Source organism: Esox lucius, chromosome 8 (assembly GCF_011004845.1).
Source record: "Esox lucius isolate fEsoLuc1 chromosome 8, fEsoLuc1.pri, whole genome shotgun sequence".
Lineage (NCBI taxonomy): Eukaryota > Metazoa > Chordata > Actinopteri > Esociformes > Esocidae > Esox > Esox lucius.
In genome coordinates this window covers 21,832,388-21,850,031 of record NC_047576.1, presented here as the reverse complement: position 1 = coordinate 21,850,031, position 17,644 = coordinate 21,832,388, and the positions used below count along the sequence as shown (strand labels likewise).

The 17,644-nt window shown below is 45.1% G+C and overlaps 1 protein-coding gene across 2 annotated transcripts in view; it reads left to right on the top strand.

Moving 5' to 3' along the window:
* The window catches only part of nos1apa (nitric oxide synthase 1 (neuronal) adaptor protein a), a 109,148-nt gene extending 93,329 nt beyond the window's left edge, over positions 1-15,819 (top strand). Inside the window, exons 9-12 of one of the 2 annotated variants that reach the window (XM_010872288.3) lie at positions 1,356-1,521; positions 2,092-2,262; positions 13,016-13,352; positions 14,745-15,819. In XM_010872288.3, the coding sequence (XP_010870590.1) occupies positions 1,356-1,521; positions 2,092-2,262; positions 13,016-13,352; positions 14,745-15,327 (1,257 nt within the window). In that variant the 3' untranslated portion in view covers positions 15,328-15,819. The remainder of the gene's footprint in view (positions 1-1,355; positions 1,522-2,091; positions 2,263-13,015; positions 13,353-14,744) is intronic. The other variant, XM_010872289.3, reaches the window with a different exon arrangement.
* Positions 15,820-17,644: the final 1,825 nt, after the last annotated feature.

Here is a 17,644-nt window from a genome sequence, read left to right as displayed (position 1 = left end):
TGTCATGTAAGAAAACCACTGCAGTGTGTTCCCGCTGAAACCATCAGAAAGTTGGAAGTAGGGGTGCCCGATTAGCAGTACCACAGTAGCACCCACCGTCAAAGCATTCACAAAGAAACAAGCCATTTTATCTACCCTCCTGCCAGCGAATGCAGCACTTACACAGGCTCTGTGCTACCCCCTGGAAAAAGCCACTAGCTGCTCTAAAAGAGGTTGAATCTGAGCTCTGACTGGTAAGACCTTGTAGAGTCTATTGCACATCCACATCCCCTGGTATTGAAGAACACTGGCTATCATCAGTGTCTGCTTGTTTCTGACTGTGGTGTTTCTGAGAAGACACAGGTAGGAATCTTAAAAAGGCTTCTTCTGATAATCCCCAGTGCTGTCTGTCCCCTGAGTCTGGTGTTGAAGACAGTGACAAGAGAGAAACTGGCTCTTCTGGTTTACATTATTTAGTGGCAAATGCTTCTGCAGGTTACTCCTTTAATGGAAACTGTCTTTCTTCTGCTCTGGGTGTAATCTGGCTACTGACCATACATGGCATTAAGTGAGCTTGAATTGTGGCATATCCTTAGTTTTGGTCCAAACAGTCCAAGGCCTTCAGCACTTGAATTACGTTTCATATCGTCACATTTGAGTGTACTTTAAATGTCCCTTGTCTAAGCAAGGGAGAGGGATGATCGGAGAAGTCCCTGGTGGAGGATTCATGATTGTTCACAAAAAAAACAACCTAAAACTATAGCTAAGCAAGCTAACATAGCATACTTGTCAGGGAACTAGTTGGCTATGGTTACCCGTAGATTGCTGGCTAGCTTACAGTTTGGTCAGTAATTTCTATTCATTTTTTGCATTCTACACATGACAAACCTTGCACTTCTAAAGAAATATGTTGAAATTAACAAATTAAGTATTTGGTCTCCACAATTCTTAATATCAATGTTATGGTGTGTTTGCCATTTGACAAAATAAATTACACCCTAGTCTCAATACTTGGAAGCACCGCCTTTGGGCTAAATAACTGCAATTGAGTGCTTTCTGCAACCTCTGATGAGCGTCCTGCACCTCTGTATTTTCAGCTTGGCCCACTGTTCTGGTACAAATTGCTCCAATTCTCCCCGATTTGAAGGGTTGACTCACAACTGCTGTTTTCAGATCTGTCCACAAGTTTTCAATAGGATTTAGACTGGACTTATTGTCGGTCACTTCAAAACAGTCCAGCGTTTCGTCAAAGTGCCTTGATTTTCTCCTGATTCCATGATGCCGTAATCCTTGTCTTGCATATCATGTTATGGCATTGTGCTAAGGTATGCCTATGCATAGCTCATCTTGTGTCTGTGTGTGTTTTCTCCACTCAGGTGCACCTGCTGAAGGACCAACTGAGTGCGGAGGCCACAGCCAGACTGGAGGCCCAGGCCAGAGTGCACCAGCTTCTGCTCCAGAACAAGGACCTCCTGCAGCACATCTCTCTGCTGGTCAGACAGATCCAGGAGCTGGAGCTCAAACTGTCCGGGCCCAGCTCCAGTGAGTCCACACTCGCATGCATGACCACACTGGCTCCTGGTCTCCGGTCTCTCCTCCATTATTCATATGTATCCTTTCTCGTCTCTTTCCCATTGCGCTCTCATCCCTCATCCCTGTCTCAACCTTTTTTCATCACACACCATTTAATTGTAGTCATTTGGCAGACTCTCATATCCAGAGTTCACACCTCTTTAAGATCTCTGGCAGAGCATCGACTCCAACGGACCAGCCAGCATGTTACTATGTTTCTTCCTTCACACCTGTCTAACTTCATCATTTATACCGCACCTAGTCCACACCTCAGAGGACCAACCTCCTTTCCTACTGATACCACAGTCCACTCCTGAGGTGCTCCTAAAGTGGTGTCTGACAACCACTTAACACTCCCTACCAGGCCTCAGTCAGCTTACAAAACCACAGGTGGCTGGGAAGAAATGTGTCTTGTGTTAGCTTTAACCATGTGAAAGAGGTGAGATGTACTGTAAGCTTAGCTGTGGCACCAGTGTGAAGAGGGACACTTAATGGAACCACCACCCTTTTTTATTTCTCTCCTCTTCTCCATTCTTCCAGTGGGTTCTCAGGACAGCCTGTTGGAGATAACTTTCCGCTCTACTGTCCCGCCAGTGCTGTGTGACCCTACGACCCCGCGACCCCAGGACCACGCTAACCACAGCCTGCTGGGCCAGGACGGGACGGTTGCCCCCCTCTCCTCCTCCTCCCTGCCCCTGGGCAGTCCTCTAGGTAGGGAACAGTGTCTCCTCAGGCTGGAATGTTTCCGCTTCCTGCCCGGCCCCCCGACACCAACCACCATCCCAGCCCCTGCTCCACAACTGAGGTGTCAGAACGGGACGAAAGGCCCGGAGCGGCCGGGGGTGGTGATGTCACCCACCAGCGACGAGGTGCAGGGCAGCCTGGACCTGCTGAGGTTCAGGGAGTCCGGCATCGCCTCGGAGTACGAGTCCAACACGTCTGATAGCGACGAACAGGATGACGGGGAGGAGAGGGAGGAGATGGATGAGGGAGATATCGTCTACAGCTGGGGCTCCGACGAGGAGACCCTCCGTCTGCTAAATGTCCTCAACAGACAGGGACCGCCAGACTGCCTGGGGGATGAGATAGCAGTGTAGCTCGACCGAAAGGCGCGCACACACACATTTGCGCGGCACGGTCTCACACACGGGCACGCGCGTGCACACATTCCTGCTTGACACAGGCACACTCCCCACCATGTGAAAACACTAGTAAAGAAGGAGAAACCTGCCACCACTCCCCTCCCTCCGCTTTCATCAGAAACCGATTTGTTTGCGGCACATCTCTGTGTGTACCCTGGCTTACAGACTCAAGCTGCTCTCTTCCTCCTCGGTGTGGGTTAAACCAGTATAATGGTATGAGTGGGCGGTCAGGCCTCAGCACTGTGTTATACAGGCCCAGGGGTTTCAGGACTGTTGACTGATATACAGACTCTACTGGTGTCTAAATGGAAACTCTTTTTCTTTTTCCACGCGCACACTTCGTAAAGCAAAGCATATTTTTTTGTAAGAATGCGACGATATCTGTATGTTTGGGGTGGGACGTCATTTTCTACATGGTGTTGTGACTGTAATATACAGTATCTCACAAAAGGAGTTACACACCTCACATTTTTGCAAATATTTGATTATATCTTTTCATGTGACAACACTGAGAAATGACACTATGCTATAATGTAAAGTAGTGAGTGTACAGGTTAACAGTGTAAATGTGTCCCCTCAAAATAACTCATCACACCGCCTTTAATGTCTAAATCGCTGGCAACAAAAGTGAGTACACCCATATGTGAAAATGTCCAAATTGGGCCCAATTAGCCATTTTCCCTCCCTGTTGTCATGTGACTTGTTTGTGTTACAAGGTCTCAGGTGTGAATGGGGAGCAGGGTGTGTTAAATTTAGTGTTACTGGTCACTGGAAGTTCAACATGGCACCTCATGGCAAAGAACTCTCTGAGGATCTGGAAAAAAGAATTGTTGCTCTTCATAAAGATGGCCTAGGCTATAAGAAGTTTGCCAAGACCCTGAAACTGAGCTGCAGCACGGTGGCCAAGACCATACAGCGGTTTAACAGGACAGGTTCCACTCAGAACCGGCCTCGCCATGGTCAACCAAAGAAGTTGAGTACACATGCTCAGCGTTATATCCAGAGGTTGTCTTTGGGAAATAGACGTATGAGTGCTGCCAGCATTGCTGCAGAGGTTGAAGGGGTGGGGGGTCAGCCTCTCAGTGCTCAGACCATACGCCGCACACTGCATCAAATTGGTCTGCATGGCTGTCGTCCCAGAGGGAAGCCTCTTCTAAAGATGATGCACAAGAAAGCCCGCAAACAGTTTGCTGAAGACAAGCAGACTAAGGACATGGATTACTGGAACCATGTCCTGTGGTCTGATGAGACCAAGATAAACTTATTTGGTTCAGATGGTGTCAAGCGTGTGTGGCGGCAACCAGGTGAGAACATGTCTCCTGACCTAAACCCTATTGAGCATCTGTGGGGCATCCTCAAACGGAAGGTGGAGGAGCGCAAGGTCTCTAACTTCCACCAGCTCCGTGATGCCGTCATGGAGGAGTGGAAGAGGATTCCAGTCGCAACCTGTGAAGCTCTGGTGAACTCCATGCCCAAGAGTGACATTTTCACTTATGGGTGTACCCATTTTTGTTGCCAGCGGTTTAGACATTAATGGCTGTGTGTTGTGTTATTTTGAGGGGACAAATTTACACTGTTATACAAGCTGTACCCTCACTCCTTTACATTGTAGCAAAGTGTCATTTCTTCAGTGTTGTCACATGAAAAGATCTAATTAAATATTTGCAAAAATGTGAGGGGTGTACTCACTTTTGTGAGATACTGTATGTATCACATTGATAGGTAAACCTATTATTCCAGCGCTTTCTGTTGCTGAATATTCCCTTTTTTTCCAGGAAGCTTGTTGGTTTCACTATCCTTCCCCTCTCTAGCCGCTTCATAATTCATGTAAATCCAGGATTATTCCAACCTCCAGGAATGCGGTTGGGAAGCTTTTGTATTTATTGACCACAGTTTGTGCTGTAACAGTGACTAGGTCGTCTGGGGGAAAAAACGATCCCCTTCAATGTCTTGTGCTCTAAAGGCCAAATACAGTTACCCAGCCAACCTGTGTGGCTCTGGGGCGTCAGGGTGTATTCGTACTTGCTGACTATATGACTTGCTGGAGAAGAGACTCAGATGCAAATTGTAACATGAAGGTGTCCTAGTTGTTGCCGAGATGATCACATGCAGTCGCGTATGACAGCTCCCCTCAGTTATCAAACTTCGATCCGACTTTGATCTCTGAGGTCTGTGTTCTCTTGTGTGTGTAACCCACATGGATCAGAGTGGTTGGGTATGTTTGTTTGTGTGTGTCTCAGTGTGCTACTATACACACACACACACACTGAGGTCCAGATATCCTCTGTAAACCATGTAAACCATGGCAAATCATAGCTAGTGAGGACATTTCGCCGGGCCTCACGTATAGAAATAGCTTTTTTAGCTTGGGGTTAAGGTTAGGGTTATAATGGGGTTTTAGTGGTTAAGATTAGGGGTTATAAAGGATAGAATTTTGGACAGAAATCAATTCTAATCCCAAAACAGTATGGTAACACAAGCGTGTGCATGACAGTATGTGTGCGTGTGTGTATGTGTGTGTGTGCGTGTGTGTATGTGCGTGCGTGCGTGTGTGTGCGCTTGCGGGCCAGTGTGACTGGTTGTCTTACCGCCTCTAATCAACCCTTGCTGTGAGTGGGTGAGTGACACGTGGTGGTGCTGCTGCCTGCCTCACATAGTGTGACCTCTCTTCCACCTAGGGCTGTCCCACTGGGGGAGGATATAGGTGTTAGGTTCAGAGAGGGGGTGGGGAGAAGGAAAGAGAGAGAGAAACCCGAGCAAAGTTGATTAGGAAAAAAGGATGGGAGGAACATGCTGGGTGTCCATATTCTCTGGCACATAAATGCACAAAATCCCCCTCTATCTCTCTTTCCTTGGCTTCATACTATCTTTCTCTCAGTATTTCACATTCACTCTCTATGGCTCTCTCTCCCGTCTCCCAAAGGGCAGTTCTAGAGGCTTGGGTCCAGCTGTTCCACTTCCTCAACCTCCAGTCACCCAAAAGGTTCCTTCTGGCCAGCTCCTCTGCCCTCTCCCCATCCTCCCTCTCTGTTGGTTCTCTTCAGTCCCCCTCTTGGGGTAACACCCCCTTTATGCTCTTTTCATTCCCCAACGCTCTCTTCACTCTCTTCCTTTATCCTCTCCTCCCTGCCGAAGGACATATCAATGATTTATTGTGTGTTTGGCCTGAATCATTGATCTTCAGTTGAAAACGTAGTCATGCCCCACATGTTTAATCAACCGATAAGGACTCATCCCTGACTAACGCACAAACAAACAAACAACTTGCTGGAGTTGATAATGATTCTTTGTTTAATGTTTAAACAGATTCTGTACGTTTTATTTGCACTGGTTAAAATGCCACACGTTGACACACCCTGTCAAACACACACGAAAGAACGCACACGCGCAATACAAACACACGCCACATGAACAAAGCACTGACACTGTGAAAAGTGGAGCAAAGTTCTTTGCTTAAGAAAGGTTACGTGACTCCTCACAGATTGACAGCTCTGCTGACTCCCCATGGTTTCTGACAGTGGGATGGTTTCTCCCATTGACAGCAGAGATTTCAGGGCCCTGGGAGATGCCACGTGGAGCTGTGGGGGTGGGGACAAGTCAAAGGACATTGAGCTGTTCCGATCAAGGCCTGGTGTCCTGGGCTCTTTGTTCCTGTGCACCCAGCCGCCACTTCAGCAACTCGGTGTCAACATCACTGTCATTGTTACCCAGTGGCAGAGTGGCCCTGTTAATTAAAGCCACACCAAGATTCACAGCTCTGTGTTCAACAGAGCGTTGGACGCCCTGCTGTAGAATTGACCACACAAACACATACACAAACACACACACTCACAGCAGTGCTGGCTTATTGGCAGGCAGACTTCTATCCCATTTGTCCTTCTGTGTGTGCATTGGGTTTTGGGGACACCGACTTGGTATTTGGGGAATGCTGAAAGATGAGATGCTCTCTCACACCCTCTCTTTCACACTCTCTGTCTTTCTTCCACGTACACACTCTGACTGGCAGCAGTGAAGACCTCCCAGAGACGTGCAGCCGAAGGTAAGGGGCTGTCACTGCAGCCTCAAAAAAGACAAGAACACACACTGTGAAGAAGAGAGAGAGAGAGAGAGAGAGGGATGGAGAGACTGACAGATATGAAAAGTCAAGATGGAAAGAGAGGCAGATGGAAAAGAAAGGGTATGAGAGGGAGAGCGAGACAGGTGGAGAGGAAAGGTTGAGAGAAGGAGAGGGGACAGATGGAAAGAACTGAGGGAGGATTTGGGCGTCAGTCGGGATGTTGATCTGTTGTTGGTGTTGACTGTTTACAGTGGAGTTGTTTACCAGGTTTTTCTGAGCTTCTCATGTCAGAAATCGAATCGGAATTTTGATCCGAGTGTCCAACTGCTCTTTCGGGCAGAAAAAAAAAAGTTTATCCACTGAGCATGCGTGCGTGGGTGTTTATTTGTTTCTGTGTTCTTGCTCAAAGCAGTGCAGTTAATGCAGAGTCGTTTTAGTTGGAAGAGTGTGTGCCAGACCAGTCTGAGGAGGGTCTCATCGCTGGGAGTGTAGGGTCCTCATCCGGGTACGTTATTTTGCTCATAGCCATTCATCTCCAGGCTGACAGGTGTGTGTGTGTGCGCGTACATGTCGTGATCTGGGAAAACCAGGGTTCTACACGCTTCTGTCATCCAACACATTCTAGTTGAACGGCGCTGGCCTCAGGTCTATGTTTCGGGCATGTGCGTCCGTGCATGTGCTTGTAAAGAACTCTATTGATCAGATGCTCGTGTTAACCTCAGTATGGAATTTAAAAGGGCGGTGCACTTGGGAATCAATAATGTGCAACCAGCAACACCCTCACGGGCAGCAGATGGACTGAGCTGCGGAATTAAAAGTTCTGCGAGAAAGAATGGGCTGGGGGGGTGGTGGGGGGGTCAGCTAGTAGCAGCAATAGAACTAACACATCTCTCCCAGTAACTCTGTTATGCGGTACATCTTATCTGTGTTGCTGACTCAGCTATGTCTTAGACATACAAACGGCGCCGACTTGAAGAGCCAGACAGACAGTAGTGAGGCAAATGTCTGAATTAAAAATTGATTGGAGCTCTTAGATATGGAATGAAGGCTTCCAAACATGTGTGCTTCAACCTCTCCTGTTTTTGTTTCCCCCCTCTTTACTCTTCTTCTGTCTAAATGTATCTCCTCTCCACTCTTCATTTCATCCCTCTACTCCTCTGCTGTCCTAATTTCTGCCCTCTACTCCACCGCTCCTCTAGTCTCTTCTGTCTCTCTTTTCTGCTCTTCCGATTTCCACACCTGACAATGGGCTGGGTGGGAGGAGCCAGCTGAGGGAGATGAGGAAGTTGTTTGCGGGGTGGTTACGGTTACCAGGGTGTTAGCTAATGGGCCTTGTTTTAAGGCCATAGATCAGAGCTGTAGTGGTCACAACAGGGGGACAACTATAATCTCATAAACCCCTGTAGCTGTAGTTCTAACCTTTGACTTCTGAACTCACTGGCTCAGCCACAGGAGTCAGGAAGCAGGGCGTTGTACAACTCGTTGGGGGAGGTGTAGAATACACAGCTACATTAGCACAGCACTTTAATGATTCATCTCAACCCGAAAACCCACTCATTTGAATGATTCATTTGAAAAACTAGGGTGTGTGAATTATAGATGTTTGGCCTACTACAGCCGTAATGTGTGTGTGTAGTGTGTGGTAAGACTAATGTACATTGTTTGGGGTGGGTAGGGCTGTGCCTATGGGCAATGAAGATAATACTGACTTTAGTCTTAATTTGTTGTATTTTATAGGCTTAATTACACATTACATTAATGTGATATGTTATAGCTAGTTGTGGCAAAGTCTTTTAGATGTAGTGAACTACCTTCTCAAAGTAACTTTAGTACAGTGTATGTTTATTGAAGAAGGGTAGCTTTACTGTAGCTCAACATCATGTAACTGGTAGCAAACTGTTATTGCAGAGTGACTTCACAACAATGCCGGAATTCAACCTTGTGTCCAGTTTCTTTTAACAAGTATTTTACCTTATAACTCCATACCGTCATGTCTTTGGATGTATCTCCACACACTGGTGCGTTTTGGCCCTCGTTAGCCTCACTTGTGTGGGTAAATGTAGGCTAATCTGTCATCGCAGGGAGCCAGGTCTCCTAACATGCTAAATAACCAGGCTGCCTCTTAGGGCTGATTGGTTCACTTGTCCTTAATGCAGCTTCCTTCACTTCACACACGTCACATGGCGGTGGTGCACTGGCCAAGCGCTGGATGCTAAGTGTTGTGCTCCTGGCTGATTCGCGCATCGGTATTATTGGCCGTGGCTAGGCAGGGCTCTCCGCTCTGTCTGTCTGATCCACTCAGACCTGTCGTAGGTCTCCTACTCGGACTCAGACAACAACCACAACCCTTTGAGACGGGCTGTAATTCGACTAGCAGCCCACGTTTCTGCATCCGCAGTGCACATGTCACACTCTGGAAGAGAGCTGTGTGTGTGCTCAGATTTCTCCTTTTCCACAAACACGTCTAGCACACACGTGCGTTAGTGTGAAATTAGCTTTTCCCAAATCGCAAATCCACCGGAGACAGCCGTGCAAAAACAACCCCGGACCAGTTAGGGTTACATAACCCTATTAACGTGGAAGAAGAATGAAGCATCTACAGTTACAGAGCAATGAATACAAATGTTTCTCATTGACACGCCCGCGCTCAGTGTCTTGCTCACAGGGAATACTGACAGACTATCATGTCGGTTCTGGGCTTTGAACCAGTAACGTTTTGGTTACTGGCCTAACGCTCTAATTGGTAGGCTGTAACTGTGTGTATGTGGGTTTTCTAGTCACTCTGACGGAAGTGGGTTACTCACAGCTGAGAACAAAGTGAAAAGTTTTCCTATTAGATGAAGGGAAGTTACTTCTGTATAGGCTGAAGGCGGTAGACGTTATCGTGACTAGCTCTCTCTAAGGGGTATATGTTAATGATACAGGCAATTATGTGACGGTGCATATAAAACTTTAATTACACTTTAGATTAAACTTTAAATTAAAGATTGCTTGACAAATTATAAACCAACTGGAATGTTACATTGAAGTCCAGTATCTCCAAAACCAGCATGTTGTCAGATAAGACATTTTGATCCTGAGTTCCAAAACGTGTTTTCCAGATCTGTGGCGATTGCTTCATTGAGCAGGAAAGACATTTTAATAGTGTGAACTCTCTCTTTTTCTCTCACTCTGTTTTGTTACAGGGGCCATTTTTTCTCTGTTATAAAATGTGTTCATATCCATCATGTCTTTCCTTGGCCTGCTGTGTGAAGAAAAACTCTGTATATTGTCCTGTACATGTGTGGGGAGGGGGACGTTGCACTGTATATCATCCTGTCACTGGCCTTGCTTTGGCTCAATAAACATATCCTTTCTCACCTCCTTTATCTTTCTCAGTCTTCTCTTTGCTTTTCTGAGGTGTGCTGTGCCACTCCACTGGTCTATCTTAACAACAGGTTGTTTTTCTAGAATTGTTTTTCTCTCTGTCAATGAAACTTTCATTCAATTAGTTTTCCTTCTTTCTTTTCTGGTTCCAGCATGTTTATCCTCCTCGGCACTTGAAGAAAAACAATGCATCCATTTTAATTAACGATCACAATGAACTTGGCAACGATCCTGAAGGATGGGCTATAATTAAAAACATACGATTCCCTCCACATCCGGTAGTATACACTCTTAAGTTGGGAAGGGTTTGGGGAGAAAAGGAGAGAGAGGGAAAGACAGGGATATATACTGAGAGAGAGATGGATATACATATACATAAGTGTGTGTATATTATCATTATTTCTATTCATATGCTGGTATTTAGGTATTAGCGAACAGGACTGGTGCCAGCCTCAGGCATAGACAAACAAGCTCCAGGCTCTAACGTGTGGAGTGAATGTGTAATGTGGGGCTAATGTGTTGATGCTGTTCATTACCTTGTTTGCACGTATTTTAAACCGCTAACGTTATTCCACCATCAGGAAGTCTTCTGACGGGGAGCCTAGCAAAGAGAAGGGTGGGAACTGTGTAGTGTAAATAAAGAGCTAAAAGCTGTCTCATACACACACTCTCATACGGAGTGACTTTCTGTTTCTAGCGCTCTACTTCAGTCAGGCTATGGAGAATCTTTCCCTTCAGGTCTGATACAGTGAAGGAAATCTCAGTGTTTGTATGAATAAGGATGTGGCGTTGGGCTCCCCCACTCTCTCCTTTAAAAAGCCTTGGTACAGTGGTGATTCATATTAGCTCACTCCGAAGACACTCCCTAAGGTATTCTAAGTTCTCTGTGGCTGACAGGTTCTTTGACTTCACCTCTGTTGCAGCAGCAACACTGGGATAATTCAGAAGGGCACCTGTGCTGTGCTGTCTCCATGCTCTCTGTCCACTGTTATGAAATAATGTGTTTTTTCCCCCCACACATTTCTGTCCAGAGATAAGATGTGGTGTTTAGAGGTCCAGAGTGAATTTCTTCCTGAAGAGGCCATCAGGGCCCTGCAGTGCTTTTGGAGCATTGGTCAGAAAAAGCAGGCAGTCAACTGTGTTCAGTTGGAGTGTGCCTTAGCATTCTGAACTCAACGTTATCTTGCATATGTAATGGAAGTTATTTGAAAGCACTCTGCATAAGAGCATCTTCTACAACTCAACTTTAATTTATATAGCGATGTGTGCAGAATATTTGAAACCCACTTAACTGGTACACCTTTTTGTTATTGCATTGAAATCTAAGAACTTGTGTCTTGCTAATGCTTTCCCGAGAAACTATTTTCTCCACAAGGTAAGACAGTCTATTGCAGTTCTGTGGATTGAGAGCAACCTGCTTCTTTGTGCATTCACCCATCCTGTAATGCATTGTGGTACCTTTTCAGCTTGATTGTGATTGGTGGATGTGGTTATATGCATGTGTCATGCCCCCTGCTTGTTGATTATTACGTGATATTTGTTGAATCCATATGGTGTTTATCCTGCCTTGATAGATTCTATATGCTTATTATATCCATACGGAGATCCTATAAACCTGAGAGATGTTTTAAAATGCAAAGATACCATTAAAAAGGGGTGTTCTTTTGCTCCAGGTCATGATATCCCAATGAGCATAAGATGTTGAAAAGACGCTGAAAATACATCTTTCTGGTTGAAAAGACACTGAAAAGATGTCTTTCAAAAAAGATTTTGTACATTGGGATTCAATGTCTCCTATCGAATCTTTTCTGTTTCCAGACATTGCTTCGTGAAGGCGATGTGTGCGCATCATGGTTGCAGAAACTCCACCAAGCTAGCACTCTATGTCACTGACATAAGTTACGTTAAATCAGCCAGCACTCTAACCTCCAGTCACTGACATAAGTTACGTTAAATCAGCCAGCACTCTAACCTCCAGTCACTGACATAACTTACGTTAAATCAGCTAGCACTCTAACCTCCAGTCACTGACATAGGTTAGGTTAAATCAGCTAGCACTCTAACCTCCAGTCACTGACATAAGTTACGTTAAATCAGCTAGCACTCTAACCTCCAGTCACTGACATAAGTTACGTTAAATCAGCCAGCACTCTAACCTCCAGTCACTGACATAAGTTACGTTAAATCAGCCAGCACTCTAACCTCCAGTCACTGACATAAGTTACGTTAAATCAGCCAGCACTCTAACCTCCAGTCACTGACATAACTTACGTTAAATCAGCCAGCACTCTAACCTCCAGTCACTGACATAACTTACGTTAAATCAGCCAGCACTCTAACCTCCAGTCACTGACATAACTTACGTTAAATCAGCCAGCACTCTAACCTCCAGTCACTGACATAGGTTAGGTTAAATCAGCCAGCACTCTAACCTCCAGTCACTGACATAAGTTACGTTAAATCAGCCAGCACTCTAACCTCCAGTCACTGACATAGGTTAGGTTAAATCAGCTAGCAAGACAGTGAGAGAATGTTTTTGTTGCCTAGCAAGGCGTCATGTTATCACCTCAACAATACCCTTTTTCCGTTTTCATTGATGGTGGTGTTTGGACATAATACATTCAAAATTCACTGCTACGTTGTGTTTTGCTTTGGGTCAGTAGGGCTCAGAGGTTGAAGCTGTATTTCAGTTGTTCCAGCTAGTTAGAATACATATGTTTTAAGCTGGTTGCATTGGTCCCTACTTTTGCCACCAAGGTGCGCCCACATCCCTGCCCGACTGGAAGATGGTCTATAGGTTTCATTTCTAGCTGTAACATTATATTGGTGCCTGATTGCATATTTCCCCACTTTGCAATCAACTAAATCTTCCATACTCCTTCTCTGTGTCTCTCTCCAGTCGACCAGAGTATGTTTGAGAACTCCAATGCCTCCAGAGCTTCTGGTCAGGGCCTTCAGACATCCAGGCTGACCCAAGCCTCCACCCGTCGTTCCTTGGTCACGGCTAACCCTGCCGTGGGTACAGGCCCTGCAGAGGCGTCCTTCACCAATACTGGAGGTCAGCAGAGGCTGAAGAACGCCCTGAATCTTGGCAAGGCAGTTGGGGCAAAGGTCAACGACCTGCTGCGGAGGAAGGAGCCCAGTCTTATAGAAGACATTGGCGTAACAGAGGTCAATAAGAATGTAGGAGCAGTCTGGAGCAATATGGAAATGAACCAGAGGACTACCACTAATAGGTAATGAAAACTATGCACAGTACACATATATTACACACACTACAAAGTAAACACACATTACAAACACTACAAAGTAAACACACATTACAAACACTACACAGTAAACACACACACACATTACAAACACTACACATTACAAACACTACACAGCAAACACACATTACAAACATTACACAGCAAACACACATTACAAACACTACACAGTAAACACACACACACATTACAAACACTACACATTACAAACACTACACAGTAAACACACACACATTTCAAACACTACACAGTAAACACACACACATTACAAACACTACACATTACAAACACTACCCAGTAAACACACACACATTTCAAACACTACACAGTAAACACACACACACATTACAAACACTACACAGTAAACACACGCATATTACAAACATTGCACAGTATACACACAGTACACACATTACAAACACTACAGAGGTAACAGACACACACATTACAAACACTACAGAGGTAACACACATACTACAAACACTACACAGTCAACACACAGTACACATATTACAAACACTACACAATAAACACACACATTACAAACACTACACAGTACACACACAGGCTTCCAGAAATGTTGCTCTGCATATTCACTCCAATGTTTTTGCAGAGAGTGAAACTGTAGCTGGCAATGGAAAAAGCTATATTGCAAATTTTTTCTAAAGTGGTATTATTTCAGATAATGTGCATCTGATGAAGAGGGGAAAGTAGAGCGTTAGTTAATGACAGAATCTGACATTATACAACATAATCCCAGTATCCACACACACACACACACACACAGATTGAATGAGACATATTTGATGGTTTGACGGATGAAGAGGCAGTTAATAATAAACACCCACACACTTGAATATCCCTCTGTTTAAAGAGGCAGAAGAAGCTGTCCACCTCTACGCTGTAGCTGTTCATTATTCTGTTGACTATCACCCAGGATTTGTGTGGTATCGACATTTCTCAGCTATGCTCAAATCCTGATCCTAGAATTGGTAAAACAGTGATGTGTGTAAATGTGAGTAGTCTGGATCGTGTGTGTGTGTGTAACAATCAGGTCACGTACAGATAGTAGTAATAAACGACTGCTATTCTTTGCGGTGAGTCACCCCTTATCACTAAGGCAATGATATGGTTGTCACCATGGCAATATGCCTGTTTATTGGTGGACAACTGGAGATCTTCCACTGGCTGAACAAGCAGCCATTCTCCCAGCATGCAGCAGGGGAAGAGGAAGGCGTGTCATTGAGAGAGTGGGTTGAGATCAAGTGAGAACTGACTGACTGAACGCAAGCAATGACAGTTTCGATGTGTGTTGGCAATGTTAGAGAACTAACAGAAGCCTTTTCCATCTTCCTGTAGTCACGCCTCTCCAGAGGCCTTCCCCCGTCTGGAGCCCCCGCCCCCTGGTAAGAAGAGGCTCCCCCGCGCCCTGAAGACCACCCAGGACATGATGATCTCACCCGACCCCGTCGTCACCACGCCCCCCGAGACCCCTGATCACTCCCTCCTCTCATCCCCGGAAAACACCCCCCTTATCAGCAAGGAGCAAGCCCCGCCCCAGGGGAAAAGAAACAAGGAGAATGACGTTGGGGGAGATGGACTGACTGGCCCGCTGGATAGTGAAAGGAGGGAGGAGGAGGTGAAAATGGAGAGGAATGGGAGCAATAGGATGGAGGGCGTAGAGGAGGGTGTGGTGGAGGAGAGTGCAGAGGGAGAGCAGACTCAGCTCCAGCTGTCTGTCCCGGACCTCATCCATAAGGACCACCCGGACCCCCACAGGTCCAAAACATCCGAGCCCAGTCTGGAGTCGGGAGCGGACGTAAGGCTGGCTTCCACTCCCCTGAAAGATCCCTACAGGATCAGCCTGAGTGTGAGTGAAGACGGACTGATGGAGAACACAGAAGAGTCTGAACAGCACCCAGACCTGCTCTCCTTCGAGTAGGAACACTCACAAACGGATGTAAAGACCAACACTAGGGTTTCCCAAACATCAACTCCAGTCTCCCCAGACGTTTCACGTTTTCGTTTGAATCCTTAACTCACTGAATCCATTAGTCCACAAATTCAAAAGCCTTTGAATACTTGAACCCATGCGACAATTGAACCACTCCGGGTTTAAAACCAACTGTGAAACATCCGGGGAGACCTGAGGAGAGGTTTGGGGAAACCATGGCCTGTACACACAGGTCCTGCCTCCAGGAGAGAGATGTATGGGGAAATTGGTGCGGAGGACTTGGCAGATGGAGAGGTGAAAACAGAGTTTGTTTCTGTGAGAAAAAGAAAGACAGAGAGGATGTTTTGAAGTAGACCCTGGCATAGGGTTAGAGGACAGATCCAGAGAGAGTAGTTTGTATGTGAGTATGAAATGGCTCCGGTGGGAGTAGAGCGGATAGAGGGGCAGATGGAGGGGCGGGTAGAGGGGCAGGTAGAGGGGCGGGTAGAGGGGCGGGTAGAGGGGCAGGTAGAGGGGCAGGTAGAGGGGCAGTTAGAGGAGCGGATAGAGGGGCAGGTAGAGAAGCGTGTAGAGGGGCAGTGTGGATTACATCGCTGGTCAGAGTAAAGGAGAGAGGCGGCAAAGCATTATCTATATTAACATATGAAAGGACAGACCAAAGTGGCTTAGAACCTCGACAAGCACCACCTCTTTGTCTGCCAAACACTGTTTTATAAACCTGTTTAAAGTTTACAACAACATGCTGAAGGACGATTTACACCCAAGCTTTTAGATTTCTAAAATAATATGAAAGTTCTCAGTGTCCTTTCATGCTAAGATAGAATGCCTTTTTTTTTATTATCTTTGATATCTGTTGCCCTGCAGAAAATACACAACATTATTAGCCTTCAGCTGGAAATATGAAAACCAAAGTGAAGTCAACATGAACACTGACTTCAGTTTAACATGATTCAGTAACAGTGCTTTACATGTATGTTGGTTAGATCACCCTCATTCTCACCACCAGGCTAGCCTGTTTTCAAAATTCACCAAAAAGTCTTAACATTAACATTTTGAAAGGTCCTGACTATTTTCAAGTCCTGTTTTAATCCTTAATGCTTTTTTAGGCTTATGAGTGGGTTTAGGCCTAGAAGTAAGAGTTAGGTTTAGGTAAAGGGTTAGGTTTAGGATTAGAGGTTAGGGGAGAAATAGGGTATTTCAGTGTGTTTATTGTGTCATTGTTTTAGTTGTGCTTCTCAAAGTTCTGTTATTATTTCTTTTTTATGTCACCTTTGATATTTTTTGTGTGGTAATAGGTTCTTCTGCTAAAAAGAATTATGCACACAGGCCACACTCTAGCAAGGACAGAGGTCAGTGGAGAGTTGGTCAGATCCAGGGGAATTAGAGGAATGGAATGTGAAGCAGGTCTTTCCCAGAGAAAAGATGCTTTGTCTGGCGCTCCTATTCTCATTCTTCACCCCTCCACTCCGTCTCTCCTCCTGGAGATGAACATATAGATAGGATCCATTCTTTCTGACTTGTTTCACCCCTAGAACAGATGAAAAAGGCTTAGATTTTAGATCAGGGTAACTATTACTCCATTACAACAAGGATTAGGCATTCTGTGTGGGGCATTGTTAGGGTGGTTGTGGTCTTCCATCAGTCAGCACAGAGTCTGGACCCAGCATCTCTGGAATGTAACAGCCAGACACTGACACTAAGACAGGCCCTGTTCCTTAAGACCTGAGAGGGGGAGAGAACTGAAGGTGACAGCAGGAAGATTGATAGTATTTGGGAATGATTTTAATCAAAGATTGTTGTTAGGGTTTTTTATCAACCCACTGTTTTCCCAAACGGTGACTGAAAATGTTTGGGTTTGTGAAAGGCTTTATGTATTTTGTATTGGTAAACTAAATGTTAGGAAACCACTGTAATTTAATGATCTGTTTTATAAGGAATCTAATCATAATGTAAACTAAAGCAATAATTCATATGAATATTTCATGTGAAATGAATCAATCATTGTAAAGTCTGCACAGGTGTTGTTTTAATGTTCTTTCTACATTAGAACACTAAAGATGGACAAGTGGTGGCAAAGCTACTATTTACAGCATCAACACATAGCTTTTCTAGATAAATACTGCTGACCATTTAAGTTATATCAGATCTTGAAATGTGAAGGAATATATTGTACATTTATGGAAATATTTTTATTACACCTTTTTAACATCTGTTTTCAGAAAAACAAATGATCATAACAATGAAAGTGATTTTGTATAAAATACTATTTAGTCACAAATCTACTAGGAAAATACAATTATATTAC